The 15532-nt window shown below is 41.4% G+C and overlaps 1 protein-coding gene across 2 annotated transcripts in view; it reads right to left on the reverse strand.

Moving 5' to 3' along the window:
- Positions 1 to 15532, reverse strand: part of sphkap (SPHK1 interactor, AKAP domain containing) — a 136349-nt gene that overhangs the window by 65481 nt on the left and 55336 nt on the right. For both annotated transcript variants that reach the window (XM_030067606.1, XM_030067604.1), the window contains exon 2: positions 1721 to 1815. In XM_030067606.1, coding sequence (XP_029923466.1) covers positions 1721 to 1770 — 50 coding nt within the window. In that variant the 5' untranslated portion in view covers positions 1771 to 1815. The remainder of the gene's footprint in view (positions 1 to 1720; positions 1816 to 15532) is intronic.

A 15532-nucleotide genomic window follows, 5' to 3' on the forward strand; every position in this document is an offset into this window, starting at 1 on the left:
TGTCGCTTTTGACAAAAAAAGTCGCCATGGGGAGTTGGAAAGTCGCCAGATTTAGCGAGAAAGTCGCCAAGTTGGCAACACTGGCGCTCATGCACGAGCACATGCACAGTCATGCACGCAGCGTGCGAACGTGGATACAACGTAAATCATGCCGTCCTCCTGCTTCCGCAAAATAGTTTAATGCGCGCAGCGCGATTAACTGCGAGTCGCGGCATTGCACAATCAATAATCAACTAATAATAATAATCAGCCAGATCCAGCACACCTGACCGGATGGAGTGGAAAAATTTACAATAGAAAACAAGTCAGATTTGGCGTGAGATTTCTCTCTCGAGCGTGAGAGCGTGAGAGCGTGAGATTGAGGCTGAATGCGTGACTGTCACGGCCAATGCGTGAGAGTTGTCAACCCTGCCTTAACCATGACAGCAAGCCTTTTCCTAACCTTAACCATGACAACAAGCCTTTTCCTAACCTTAACCATGACAACAAGCCTTTTCCTAACTTTAACCATGACAACAAAACTTTGACTAAGCTTAACCATGACAACAAGCCTTTTCCTAACCTTAACCATGACAACAAAACTTTAACTAACCATAGTCAAGTAGTTTTGGTGGCTAACAAAGATAATGATGCTAACAAAGTGAAAAACTAAAGTAAGTAAGTAGCTAATGTTGGCTAGCTTGTTAGCTACAAGTCACATGACGCTGACTCAGGCTCCACCACACTGGCTGCAAGTCTAAATATTGCAGAAACATAACATGATAACATTTTTTTTCTGGTGACTTGTGGTAGAGGTGTCATTTTGTGCTCATGACCCAGCACAGTCTCAAAAGACATTTAATTAAGTTTAAAGGAGAAATCCATATGCAGTAAATGCTGTGAAAGTAAATATAAAATCACAGCTTGTGTTCCTCCCCGATTCAAGACTTATAGGACAATAGCATGAAGTCGATGAATGAATTTGCCATTTTCACTGTCTGTCATATGAATTTTTTTAAGCTTTAGTTAAGGCTAGAGAACTAAAGTAACTTTGTTAAAGAGCAGGTTGAAGGTTATAGTTATTTTTTCATGCTATAAGCCTGTATTATTGCCACTTTGCTGCTGTGTCATATATTTATTTGAGAGTGCTCACGGCTTTATTTGCTATTTTGTGCTTTTTGGGTCAGCAGCTGAGAAAGTGCAGCACTCATTAGAAAATCTGAGTTGGGAACACAGGGCTTTAAACACCAGGGTTGGGGAAGTTACTCAAAAAAGTAATCAAATTACTCATTACTTTCTACAAATTGTAATCACATTACATTACTAATTACATTACTAATCAAAATCAAGATCAGCATAGATCAGAGGGAAAATACAAGACTGGACTCCAAATCATGTGAGATCAACCTCAGATCAGTTTCACATTTTAAATCATAATGAATAAGATATAAAAAATCTGGTTGGGACAGACCTTCACCAGACTGGACCGACACCTCCAACACTATTAGGCCGATATCTTTCAAAAAGTCTCGTGGTTAAATAATTGAAGAGATGTGACTTTTAGTAGACATAATAAACATAATCCCTTAGCCAACATTTCCTTGTTACTAGGAAAAGTAATCTAATTGCAGTAATCTGAGTAAAAGTAATGTAATTTCTAACAACACTGATAGCCACATAGAACGACTTAAGCAGAACTACAATTTTTACTACATCTTAACTAAAGTGTTTTTTTCCTTACAGCTCAGTGAAGGTCCGTAGTGCGGTGAACAGAGACGACAGCATCTTCATTCTGACTCTCCCTCCTCGTCCTCAATCATCCAGACTGTTTCCTACCTGAAAAACACAAATATAGACATACATCATTTATTTCTACAGAAAAAAAATATAATTGAATGGATGAAAGGACACAACCACGCACTGGTATGCTCAGACACATTCTTTCTCTCTCTGCTTCTCTCTCTCTCTCTCTCACACATGCACACACACACACACACACACACACGCACACACACACGCACAGTGTCAGTGTCACAGGAGCAGATGGTAGCCTCTCTCTGTCCAGGGGTTTCCCCTGCGTCATGTGGCAGGTGTTTTGCTGTGGAACTGTGGGTGTGAGTAATTCAAAGCACAGCAGTGTGTCTCTCCCTCTCTCTCTCAGTCACACACACAGGACACGTGCACACACATACATGCACCACATAAAACATACTGTGCTACTTTGCATAAAATCTCAGCACACCTCTCTCAAATACCTGACTAGTGCCTTTGTCACAGTGATGCCCGTGAAGTCAGTGCCACAGTGTTCCTGTGTGCGTGTTGTGAGGCCATATGGTCACTCATCGCCCCATCCTCTGACTCATACACCTCGACGAATGACTGCAGGAATTATCATGACCATGAGGCACTTAGGTGAAGCAAGGTGGCATCCTTTCCAAAACACACATGTTCATAAACGGTTGGTTTTCATCTCATCACTTGAACCTACCTCATCCTGTGAGCTAGGCTCCGTCAAACTCACTTTTGATACATGAGGACGATAAAGACCAGAAAAAGTGGCATCATACAATTGTGTCATTCTAACTTCCCCAAAAATAAATCAAGAGAAAGTAAATGATGTGAAAATGAGATTATTTTCAAGCTACTTAAAAATAAGTAAATAAATAAATAAAAAATAGGTTCATGAGACCGGTTAGGCCTTTTTCTACCTCTTGAATGATAAAGAGAAAAAAGCTTAGTACCCAATTCAGTCTGTAAAGTTATGCCTGTAATGCAGATTAAAATAAGCATATTTGAGCTGCACTTGATTCACACTTGGACTATGCACCGTTAGCTTGCACACAGATTTATGAAATGTACTTCCTATGTGTATGGTGGAAAACTGGGACTTTTTTCATAATGTTCCCCTCCTGTAGTTGGCAGTACCCTGCACTTTAAGGTACACTATAAGCATAAGCATGTAATTTATCTGTGAGTCAACTTTCACATTTCATAATACATTTCATTTATGTGTTATTAAATGACAACTGCTTAACACTCATTCCTGAAATGCATTGCCAGGTCCACATCACATTACCAACTAAGAGTTAATGGAACGTGGTCCTTTCCTGTCCTTTGAATTTGTCACATGCATACTGTGGACGGCACTGGTGGCTCCAACTTTGGTCAAGCATCTCTGCACATCAGTGAATGGTATATATATTTATATATGCTTATAAATTGTTTGGTGTTTCTGTTCATGAGCTGTCATAGGCGGAGAAACACAATGACCTGACATAGTCCCACAACATCCCCAGAAACCCCGTCCGGCTGATTGAACACCTGTCGTCAGGATGGAGAGGGCTCATTGTACCTTGAATATTACACGCAGGATATACAGTAGACTGTGATCTGCCTTTGCAAATCAATGGTCCAACTCAGTTACCCTGGCTCTGTCCATGCACAAACAATGATTGCACTGGGAGTCTGTTCAGTTCAGCACATTTAAATGAGTTCCTAGAATCCCCCATGCATGCTGAGGGAGCCCTCTCCTTTTATCATTGCCATGGACTGGAAAATTATTTCTATTTATTTACACAAAACAAGTCACAAATACATCTGACAATAATTCTGGGCTCATAAAAAAGTACTCAAACTCTCTCCCCACCTCTCTCTCTTTTGTACTCTGCAACCATGACTGGAATCATCTCATTACATCTGAACCATCTTCGCAGGCACTTTGAAACCAAGTGGCAAATCTGGAGCAACCTCATCTGATAGTTTCACAACAGTGTGTTGGAATTTCTGCTGCCTCCTTTGTCTGCACGACTTCCAGGACGTCCCTGGCTGGATGTCGAGGTCTGCTTCACCAAAAGGCCGGGCACTGAGGGTTACAGAGGGCTCCTCTACCAGCTTAGCTTGGGCTCCTCTCACTGCAACATGACAGCTTTGAGGTTGGTGTAGCAAATCAAACAAGACTTGTAGGTCACTACTCAACCCTTCTGGAAAAGGAAGTCTGTCAGCAACTCCAGTGTTCAAAGGGTAGGGTTGCCCTTGCACTTCAATGTAAATGTCAGCAGGTCCCTTGTTATCCCTGTGCACAACCTAGATGGGATGTTCTCATGAGTGGAGATAACATTAGATGGTACAAACCTGCCTGTGCACCAGGGTCTGATCAATGCCAGTGTCAATTAGGTCCTTCAGAGCTTTCCTGTTAATTTTGAAAGTTGTCATCTTCATGGATTGATCATTATCAGATTTAAGGTTGTTCTGATGAGTCACGACACACCTTTGAGTGAGCTTCTTTGGGCACACTGGTTTTGTGTGACCTTCCTGTCCACACAGGTAACAAATGGGCACTTTGCTAGATTGCTTGGCTCGGTTGGTGCATTTGCTGGCTGGTCTGCTCTCATGGGAGCATTGCTCACACCTGGTGTTGCCCTCACCCAGCGCAGCAGCCTCTGCAGCAAATGAGGGATCATGTTCCCTGAAAATTTCACCAACATCCTAAACAGTTTTACCTTTTGGTTGGATCCACTCCTCATAGAGCTCCTTGGGAGTTTCACCATGTTCAACATCTGTGGAGTAGAATCTCTGCCTGTAGGTCTCTGGGTTAGTGTCATATGTTTGGAATATGGCAAAGACTCATACTACGAATAATTATGAGCATCATTAAAATCCATATGCACATTAAAATAATGCTGGGTAACATCCTCTGTAAGCCCATATGGCATGAGAAAATTTCTGCCCCTGTAGGGGTGTGTCCTTCACACTGGTGGTGGGAGGGTGCAGGGAGGAGGTGGCAAGTTGAACACAGGGTCAGAACAACATGTCGTGTAGGGAAAATCTGCGATATCGTGCTGCTAAATACCGTTGGGATTGAACAGCTCTGAGTATTCATAACATTGCTTCATTCATACCAGAAGTTGGAAGAGTAAAAATGGTAAAAATGCCCTTTCTGACATAAACAGACAAGATTTTTGATACTGTTTTCACCTCTGTAGGTCCAGTGGCTCGGTTTCAATGGGTAGCATTTTGTGTTAGCTTAGCATACAGCCTTGAAGTCTATGGGAATCATTAGCCTAGCTACATCAAAGTGAAAAAAAAAAAAAAAAAACCTTATAGCAATTCAAACGCTGTCTTATTTACACTGTGTACCATGTGTGTTTGGATTAGCTGTCATGGAATTAAAAGAAAAAATGGTTACAATGGTTACAGTTCCACCATGTGACACTTTTTTTTTTTTTTTTTTTTTTAAATCCCAAAACTTTCAAACACACATGATACATTGTGTAAGTAAGACAGCTTTGGAGTTGCTGTAAGGTAATTTTTCATTTTTACAGAGCTAGGCTAATGACTCCCATAGATTTGAAGTCTTTATGCTAAGCTAACACAAAATGCCACCCACAGGAGCCGAGCCACTGGACGCACAGAGGTGAAAATGGTGTTGAACATCTTTTCTCAGTCTAGGTAAATCAGAAAACAGACATTTTGCCCAAAACATTGGCCAAGTTGGACTCTGACTTCACAGTAACAGAGCAGTAATGCATAAACATTCAAAGCATGCTCAAAGTGGAGGCATTTCACGCACAAGGCACAACTGATCCAGTTAGGCAAGCTGAATACCTTGCACTGGCTGCAGCGCTATCGCAGCAAAGCCAGTTAAAGTATGATTCACTAAACACTGAAAGAGGACAATGTTCAAATCCAAATGCTGGATTCTGAAATGCCTCTAACACTCGTGTGTTGTGTTGTGCTGTTTAAAGAATGTGTCAGGAAACCAACGCCCTTCCCTCAGTTTGTCAGCATGACCACTGCATATGCATAGCAAGTGATGTCATACTGCATGGTTATCACAGTGTTATGATGGGGTCATGACATATTGTTAATGAGGGTGCCACACACAATAATGAAGTTATTGGGCATTTTAATGAGGTCACAGCATGCAATGATGAAGTCATTAGTCGTTGTGTTGATGCTTAAGTTAATCTCACATGCGCACACACTAATGACTTCCTCTAACACAATGACAAGGCCACATCCTGTTGATGAGTCCTGAAGAAGACAGATGCAAAATTGATTAACTGTCATTAATAGCCTACACTTTATTCAGCCGATACAAGTTGTAGCATAACATAAGCCACAATTTCAGCTGATCCAGTCTGAGTTAAGTTCCAGCTGAGCACTGTAGCAAACTGCACCACGGGGCATCCAGGATCTGTTTGCTTTTATCAACATATTATGATTTATGCATTTAGTCAGTGGACATCTCCATTGTAACATCCAACTAATGCACCAGAGGAATCGGTACCATACTGTTTACACTTGAACATAAATAAGGTAAGATAGCCTATAGTTGGACTTGAGGAACCTAGCCAACCACAGTTATACCAAAACATTTAATTTGCTTCAGTTTCATTCAGCTCAGTTCAGCTTAATTGTCACTCCACTTTACAACAGTAAAAAAACAGGACCATAGACATAAAAAAACAAAACAGTTTAATAAGAAAACAAAGTATCCAGCAAATCATATATTTTATGTTCCATAGTAAGCGGCTCTTATTCCAAGTGTACAGGTACAGTATGAATCACCTTTCTTTCTAAACAGTATGCCAAATTGCCACTCAACAACACTGTACTATGGTGTACACTGCACCAGCACACCAGTTTAGAGCTTCAAAACAGTATCTCCACAGAGAGAGACCGTCTGACAATGATGGATCACAAATAACTCTAGGGACGCTGAGAATAATCCGTATACATGGTTTATCACAGATTATAGTCAATCAAAATAATTTCGCTGAAAGAAATTATTAAAGCCAAACCTTGGTTTCACATAGATCCATATGGAAAATATGGTAATACAGCTAAGCACAATATGTTAGTGCAAAGGTAAAGATAAAAAAAGTATGTCTTACCGGGTGATACTGTGAATTCCCCCATAGCAGGATCAGCTATAATGACAATCGATAAGTCATTACTCACCTTAACTGTGAGATAGTGACATATTGAGTGTCTTGTGTGTGAAGTTTATGAGCTGTAATTATTTTAAATATCCAGTAGGGCGTTAAGTTTACTGTTTAAGGGCTCTAAAATAAGCACTTGTCGTAAACAAGAAGGCACTGCACAGAGTTCAGACTTCCACCAAGGTAGCAGCTTGAAGTTACAGCCTCACCCCCTATTGGCAGTACTGTTGTCATAGGATGTACCCCTTTAGGCAACTCAGTGGGAAACGTGTTTCAGTGCCGCCTTGACCCATGACCAACCTCCCCATGGACACACAGGGGCAATCACATGACCCCCTGCCTGCCTGGTGGAGGCATTTAACTTAAGAGTATTATGAGATTAGACTGAGTGATAATAAATGTATTAACTTATGCATTCATGTTTTTTGCAGATCTATATCAAAGGTCTTCTCTGGTCTTAGCTGTGATGATGGTGTTCCTTTTGTTCCTCTGATGTGAAATTTGGGACTCAGCTTTTCATTTTGTAGGCTACTGCTATGGGCTCCTCGGTACAGACAAAACATTGTGCACAAAGGGCCTGCTTTGCAAAGCTTGGAGTCGGTATCCACTGTTTTGATACCCATTAACTCTGATTACGATAATCACATTTTGTCAAGACAGCTAACACAAAGAAAGCCTTGATATATTAACTTCCCTTCACAGTACAGCCCCCAAACACCCAAAACTATCTTAAACAAAACAAACCTAAGAGCTCTCCCTCCCTGTCTGATGCAGCCCCTCTTATTCCAGTCTGTCTCGATAAAAATGGAGGGACAAGCTTCAAATGAGATCTGCAGTGAGTCATAGATGTAGCACACATGCACGTAAATTCACACACACACAAACACGCACACACGCACACACACACACACACACACACACACACACACACACACACACACTTGGAGGCACAACTCCATTAAGGCAGGCAGATGAGACCTTGCTCAGGCATGTTCTAACAGACAGTTTCCTCATAAGGGGCACACAAGGTGCCAAGGCAGGGAGTCATGGGTAATTAGAAATACTCATCATGAATGTGGAGATAAACATCAAGGGTAGTATCACAGAAAAGAGATCTTACTTTGATGACTACTCTCTCATCTTATCCAGTGTCCACGGCGATGTCAAAGATTTTGGGAGAATCAAGATAGAGGGGATATTAAAAAAAAAAAAAAGAAAGAAATAAGGGCCATTGCATTATCCTCGTGTGCTCTGCTGCTCTGTCAGTCTATTCAGTCACTCCAGACTGGAGCTGACAGGTCATGTCATGTCAGCGGAGGTTGAATAAACAAGCACACAAACAAATATATAGTGTGACAGAGGAGTGAGTCAAATGGGACATGCTCAAGAAGAACCAACAATTCAGACCAGCCTCACTGCAGGACCTCTGTTATGTAAAGACTAACCATGTGTTTGTGTGGAGCCTGCATTTATACATCTGCGTATGTGTGTGTGTGTGTGTTCTCTCATTTGAAGAAGGCTCTCATCTCCATCTCTCTGAAGGAATCATTAGAGGTTGAAAGGCAGGAGTCACAGGAGCCTGAATGAGACACTACCAGCAAGTGAATATCCTCATACCTGCCACTAAACATGACTGACAGCTTGACTTACATGGATAATTTGTGAAAGAAAAAAATAAAATAAAACAAAAGATCACAGGTCATATTTTAATAGTGGCTGTATTCTACGTACTCAAATTCACTCCAGACAATACTGTGGCCTCCAAAGTAAAAACTAGTATAAATTTTTTATGAAAACAGGCAGATTATGTTTATTTTACATTCTTTCATCACAAACTGGATATTACATGACAATCCACACACCATTTTCACCTCTTAGCCATGTTAAAAAAAAAAAAAAAAAGGCATGTCAGCAGTAAAGAAATCTTAGGTTGAGACTGAGATGAGGTTTTGGTCATGGCTCTATCAGAGAAAAACTTTTTTTCTGTAAAACTGAAAACTCAAGTCATACCATCTTGGTATGACTTGGGATTTGACATCCATAGAAAAATAAATCTAAAAAAATTGCAGTAATTGCTTAACTATAACATGCGAGTCCACCTCCTCAATGCAATGCCTGCTTCTTTATATGCCGCTTGAATTTCAAGAATAGAAATAAACTCGATCTCACTGCAGAACCTTCCCTCCACTGTGTTGATGCCACATGTCATGTCACGCCTTTTCACACATCATAGCTGTGACAACCTCACGGTGGGTCTCAGGTGTTGTTATGTTGCGATGTCATAGCAGGACATCTGGACCACACCAGGCTCAAATGGCAATTGGAAACAACTCTTAGCCTTTGTTTTAACATGCCTGCAGCACAATATGGGTGGGATTTTCCACATACATAGGACAGGGGCTTGTGGTCCCTTCAGGTTGCTAGGGCACCAATCCTTGTGAAATATATATTAATGAAAATCCTTTTTGTTAAATGTTAGTTGTTACTCTCACATAAAACATGCATTGCTACAGAAACCTGTGAAGACTAATGAAAAAGCACTGCCTACAATTTTTATTTGTGTGCTGAGGGGCGTACTTTTCTCCAGCGAATGGTATGAGTGTAATATGTTTCTGCTTTTCCTGGTGGCCCCTGATTGGCTCACACTGCATGCTGAAAATAACTGGATCTGGAGCAGAAAAATTTACGCCTTAGCAATGCTGCCAGATTGGGTGATTTTCCGCTACAGGGTAACAGGAAATACTATCGTACTAGCGGTGACCAGGTGGCTCACCTGACAACAGCAGGGCCATCAGCTTCCTGTTTTTCACGCCAAATTGGGATATTATGAAAAGAGAATGATGGATGAAAAAGTTCAAGACGCACATTGTTTTTTTTGGGTGGGTTTATAAAAACAGATCACTGAGCAGACACTCATGGGGACAGAGAGATAGAGAGAGAGGTGGAATTTTGAATTTTTCTATTTAATTTCATGCTCTTTTTGAAACGTGTTGTCTGAGCTAAAGGTTCCTGACCACTGGCCAAGGAGCTGCTGGAGAGGGGCTACACGGCTGCAGGTTGCTGACCCCCAGTCTAGTTGATTTGCTGTGATTGACAACTTACTTGACACCATCTGAACTGATGTGGTGCACCGTGCCCATCTGGTAGATTAAAAAACAATGAATTACGTCCGAGGGCTCGTTCAGTCAGCTCTGAAAAGAATGAAGGAGACGGCTTCAGGGAAGCGGGGCCAGGGGGGCAGAGTGACTTGCAGAGAGCATCAGTTGCTCTGCTCCTTCATTAAGCACTTGGAAATCAGGATGGCAGCTTGGTGTAATCAAATTAGCCAGGCAGGCCTGCAAGCTACAGCGGAGTGTGCTGGCTGGTCTACAGGGTGGCGCCAGGCCTCACTACAGTACCTGCCAGACAGAGACAACATCAGCCACTGCCCTCTTCTGTTCTCTTCTCCTTTCTGCTGTTTTGTCAAGGCAAAACAAATTTATGGTGAAAAAAAGTTTCACTCCTGATGACAGGAGAAATCAGGTGGCCTTTTTCTCCTGTCACCTCAGATGAGTTCTTTTTTTTTTTTTTTCTTTTTTCTAATTGACCTTGGGTTATAAATTGATTCACTCTTAACCTCACTTTTGTATCTCTAGCACAAAAGCAAAATATTTTTAAAAAGTAAAGTGCAAGTATAGTCTCCTTTGATAGCACTTGTGTTGTTAACTTTTTTCTTTCATAATTTTGACGAATAACTGTTGTATAGAGGGTCTGAGAAAAAAAAAATGCACTGAGCAAAGAATCCAGTGTTCTGGGCTGCTCTTGGGGTGATGGTGACCAGATGTCCAAGACAGTCCTGACAGCTCCAAATCCTGAATCTTGTGCTGTTTTTCCCGAAAATTAAACCAAGCCCCAGTTCTAATTAGTTATAGCCTAATAAAACATGAAATACTGGAGCAGCAGTGTTGCGAATTAATAAACTATTGATGAACTACGTTGCATTGTGACAGATAGTTGATTTCATGTTCATGAACAAATTTTAGTGCTGAGTTTAGATTTTTACATGTTTTACTGTTACTGCTACTGTTCGTTGACACTGAATGTACTGGAGGCCACACCCACCACTGATATGTGACCACGCCCACCCCCAGCTTTCCTGTTCCATATCTCACCCATTCTCATTTGGTCACCTTACATGGTGCTGTTTTCTCATTTGTTAAAATCTGCTTGTTGCAAATTAAACAACCAATGTTGTGTCTTATGCATATGCACTGGCCACCACTCCCCTCCCCAGACAAACTTAACCTGGCCAATGCTTGCTACAGCCCTTTAGCTTTGTTTACTCTTGCTACAGAATGGCAGAAAAGGGAGTGGGCTTGCCAGTTCCTATTCCACTATTGCATTGGCATCTGAGCCACATGAGTGTATGAGTGTGCATATGGATGGGCCGCACTTGGAGGAGATACTGAATAACAGGTGGGAGGGATGGGAAACCTCTCTAAGTTCAATGGATTTTAATAAACTGAGAGACGCATTAGATTGTTTTCACAAACCTCCTCTAACAGGTCTGTTCATAAGGAATGTCTACCTGATGGACAGGCAGTGATCTTAGAAGCTTTCTTTTTTCTCTTTAGACCTTTCCTTTTTGGCTCAGATGCTGAAACCATGCAGCTTCATGACTGCTCAGGTCTTTAGAGACACAGTGGGTCTGTGGAGTAATGGAGTGCAGAGGGACGGGGAGACAGGGAGGAGCCAATGAGTCATGTAGAGGAACATCCCAGCCTGGGAGCCTGGCACAGTTTAAAATTGTAAGATGGTGTCTGTAAGTGTGAAAAGTCTCTCTGTTTGGCTTTTTTTATTCTGCAGAAAGCTGCCCAATTGTCCCTGCTCCTCAGACCTGGATATGTCTCTCACTGACCTGCTGCTGAAAGCTCATTAGAGGCTTTAAACTGCAGTGAATGCACAAGTCTTGTTGTAGAGAGACACTTGCTGAAGCGACAGACAGCCTCAACTACAGTTTGGACCAGGACTCTACTCCTTGTCAGTCTTTTCCTTGCTGTCTGTTGTGGGAATAAATATGTACACTGACAATCATCCTTCACTGTCATGGATTCTTTAAAAGCTAGCTAGTACGTGTTGGAGACAAGCAAAGAAAAAAAAATGCAAGAACAGAATATGATACAATAAAAAACAAAAAATATATATTAAAGAAATTTCGAAATATTGAACGGAAGTAAAAAAAAAAAAAAAAAAAAGCAGATGAAGTCAAAAAGGAACAAATGCGTAAATAAGCAGCGCAGAGAGGTCAGGGAACAGTCTGTTCTGAGCTGGAGCACACATGGTCAGTGATTCGATCTCAGTGTGGGTGAGTGGCTCCAGCAGCAAGCGAGCCCCACGGAAAAGGGAAAAGGAGAGGAGCTGGAAGAATTACGCTGGGGGGAAGGATAGGTGTAGGGCACAGACAGATGCACTGACATTTTCCACCTATTACCATGGTCCACAGAATGTGTATTTGGTCTGTCCAAGGACTCTGCTGCTCCTGATTTGTGTGTGCAGTGATGTGGATGGTAGCCAGGCTGTAAGTGGGCACATATTTATATAGCTAAAGGTGGCTTAAAGTCATGGACAGCTTTATGAAGATATGGAGATGGGGGATTTTGCCTGAAGCAAAGATTAGCATTGGTAACTGGCACTAAATCAATATGGATGACATTATGCCCTTCAAGGCATAAACGTTCGTACAGCATACTGTTGATCCTGGTTGCTGGCATCTGCTGTACGTGTATTGTCATTTGCTGGGAGGGGAAAGAGGATGAAAATTTCCCTCTACGGCAGAAGCACAGTTACTTTGCTCAAATTTTACTTTAGCACAGAAAAAAATGACTGGTGTTAAAATCTACTTGAATGAAGAGCTCAACCATAAATGAAAAATTGGTCAGTATTTGCTCATCCCCGTATCAGTCAAAACACTGATGATCCCAGTCCCATAGGCAGAGGTGGGAACTGGAGTCCCATGATTTGACTGAAGTCAGAATAAAGTCCCAAATTCATTAACTTATAGTGTTGGTTCAGATTCTCACCCATACAGTGGTATTTCCTGCTCCATGTGAATAGAATACATCCACCAAGTTTGATCCATTAATTCCTTCCCTGTCACAAGAATGAAAGCTTCACCAGGAGTTTATGGTGCAAGTGTCGCAATATAGGGGCATTTGTGGGGATACAGTGTTTCGTAAATTAAAAGTAGGTGGATAAAGTGTGTGTGTGTTTGCGCGTGTGTGTGTGTGTGTGTGTGTGTGTGTGCGGGGGGGTGTGATGACCCCTTGGACGCCCTTCTTTCGGCACCCTCCTGACCCTGTTCATATCAGCTTTTTTTTCTCTCTCTCTAAAAAAATGTATTATTATTATTTATTTTGACACTCAGGAGACTAAACCTGCCCTGTCTGACTTGGGTGCTACTTAGTGTTTACTGTGTGGCTACTAGCAGCCACTGCGCTGTGGCAGGAGGAGTAGAAGGAGTATTAGGAACAGAATTAGTAGGTGGAATGTTACATGGAGGTGTAGAAGGAGTAACATTTTGAAGGACAGCAGGAAAAGAAGAAAGAGGGGTGGTGGAAAATATTATTGGAGTAAGAGGAGGAGAAAGAGGAGCTGCACCTGGAGGAGGAGCTGTGGTTGTAAGAGCAGGAGTCGAGGGAGCAGTTGTAGAGGAGGTCTGCAAAGTACATTGACTACTATCGACTTAATAGGCCTAAACGAAGTGAGGTGATACTTTGCCAGTCGATGATGCAACAATTTGCTCTTTCCTCATCATTCTGCCACCACAGGCAAGGGAATTTGTTATTATGAATCAACTCAGCACAAAAAAGCAGACCTGTTCTGATTCAAAAGTGTATTTAAGTCAAAGTGGTGGCAACACCTCAGCACCAGCCATAAATATCTATCATCATTTGATGCATAAAGTACTCACTGGGAGCAACATGTAGCAGACATTTCTAACTTCTTTTTTCCAGAGGTCATGTGGTTGGACTTTGGATGTGCAAAGGGGAAACAGTACTTGATATTTATTACATTGATTTAATCACATGCAACAACATTACTGTACCCACACATTTCTTATTATTTTGTTTCAGTTCATTTAAGCACCCAATATTAGCTGTCCTGGAGAGAAAATAGTCAGGAGTAGTTTCAATCGAAGTACTCAAGGTTTTTCCTATTTACTTGATAGGTACTTAAAAACCTCAAAATGGGAAACATCAAGCATGAGTACAAAATCAGCCGCTTGAATGTGTTTTCCTTGACGCCAAGGCACTGTAACTGACATAGTTCTTCCCTGCACTTGCTTAAATAATAACAATACATGTATATTTAACTTTTTATTTTAATGCAAAGACTCAACTACAGCCCTCACCAACATTTTACAAAACTCATAAGTATTGCTATCATAGAAAACATTTATACTTTTATCCCATTATTCCATAAAGATACAGTACCTCTCTTTTCATTCCACTTATCTAACTTCTGAATTTGCAGGTTGGAAATTATGCTTTGCACAGAAGGAGTAACAAATGCATTGCAAAGATTAAATTTCCAAGTTTTCAGCTATATACATGTAGAACTGTGAGTTCTAGTAGAGAGTAAAGTGTGATTTTGTAAAGGTGTTTCTTCAGTTAGGATTTGCATACTTACTGGTATGGGATTTATACAAGTATAGGATTTGTACACTTTGACTATTCAGCTATTGAAAACTGCTATTTCAGTCAGTGTTGGTTTAAGAGATTAGTAGAGAGATTTGTGTTCTTGCCCTCGTTCTTTTTGCATGGTATTTCTGATTTTGTAAGTTCTGCTAGTGAGACAAATTCTAAAAAGAAAACGCAGCTGCAGTGCATTTTGATCAGTGCAACAGTGTGCACCTTAGAGACAAACAGTAATATCATGAGTATTGTAAATGAGCAATAATCAAAAGCATACTTGTTATTCCCTTAGCAGTTCTTTGCATATTTACTAACCCTTAAAATGATCATAGGTTTCTAAAGTCTCTAACTCTGTGGAGGCTGTTACTTTGCAGAAGACTTTAAAAGCCCAGTAGAGTATTCTTGGTGTCAGGTTCATAGGAATACAAGGACAATAAGGACAAAACATGGACTGAATGACTGTGTGAGACGATGTGCGGGAGTCCTGTTGTTTTGGCATTAGATAAAAGTATAAAGTAAGTGAGACAGGGTAGCTTAGCAGCATCCCAAACAATAAGAGTCAGAGCCTCTGTCACTACTGTGCATCTCATAGAACGAGCGAACACATCACCCACTTAATTTGCACTGGAAAATGTGAGCTAACTGTGGGCAGAGATGCTCTTAGTGTTAGAGAAATGCGTCTTTTACTGGGAGGTCATCAGTTCAAATCTCCGAAATGGCTGGAAAAGTCTGGATGAGGGATTTGAATGAGCAGCACTTTACCCTCCGTCATGTGCTGCTGTCAGGTGCTCCTCAGTCGGGCACTGAGCCACAAACGCTGCCACTGAACTGCTCAGTGGTCAACAGTCACCAGACCACAGCAGCAGTCAGCCACTTAGTGTGAGTGTGTAAATGTGTGTCATACTCATGTGCTCTGTAAATGACCGGGTGTTCAGA

This window comes from Myripristis murdjan, chromosome 13, assembly GCF_902150065.1.
Source record: "Myripristis murdjan chromosome 13, fMyrMur1.1, whole genome shotgun sequence".
Taxonomy (NCBI): domain Eukaryota; kingdom Metazoa; phylum Chordata; class Actinopteri; order Holocentriformes; family Holocentridae; genus Myripristis; species Myripristis murdjan.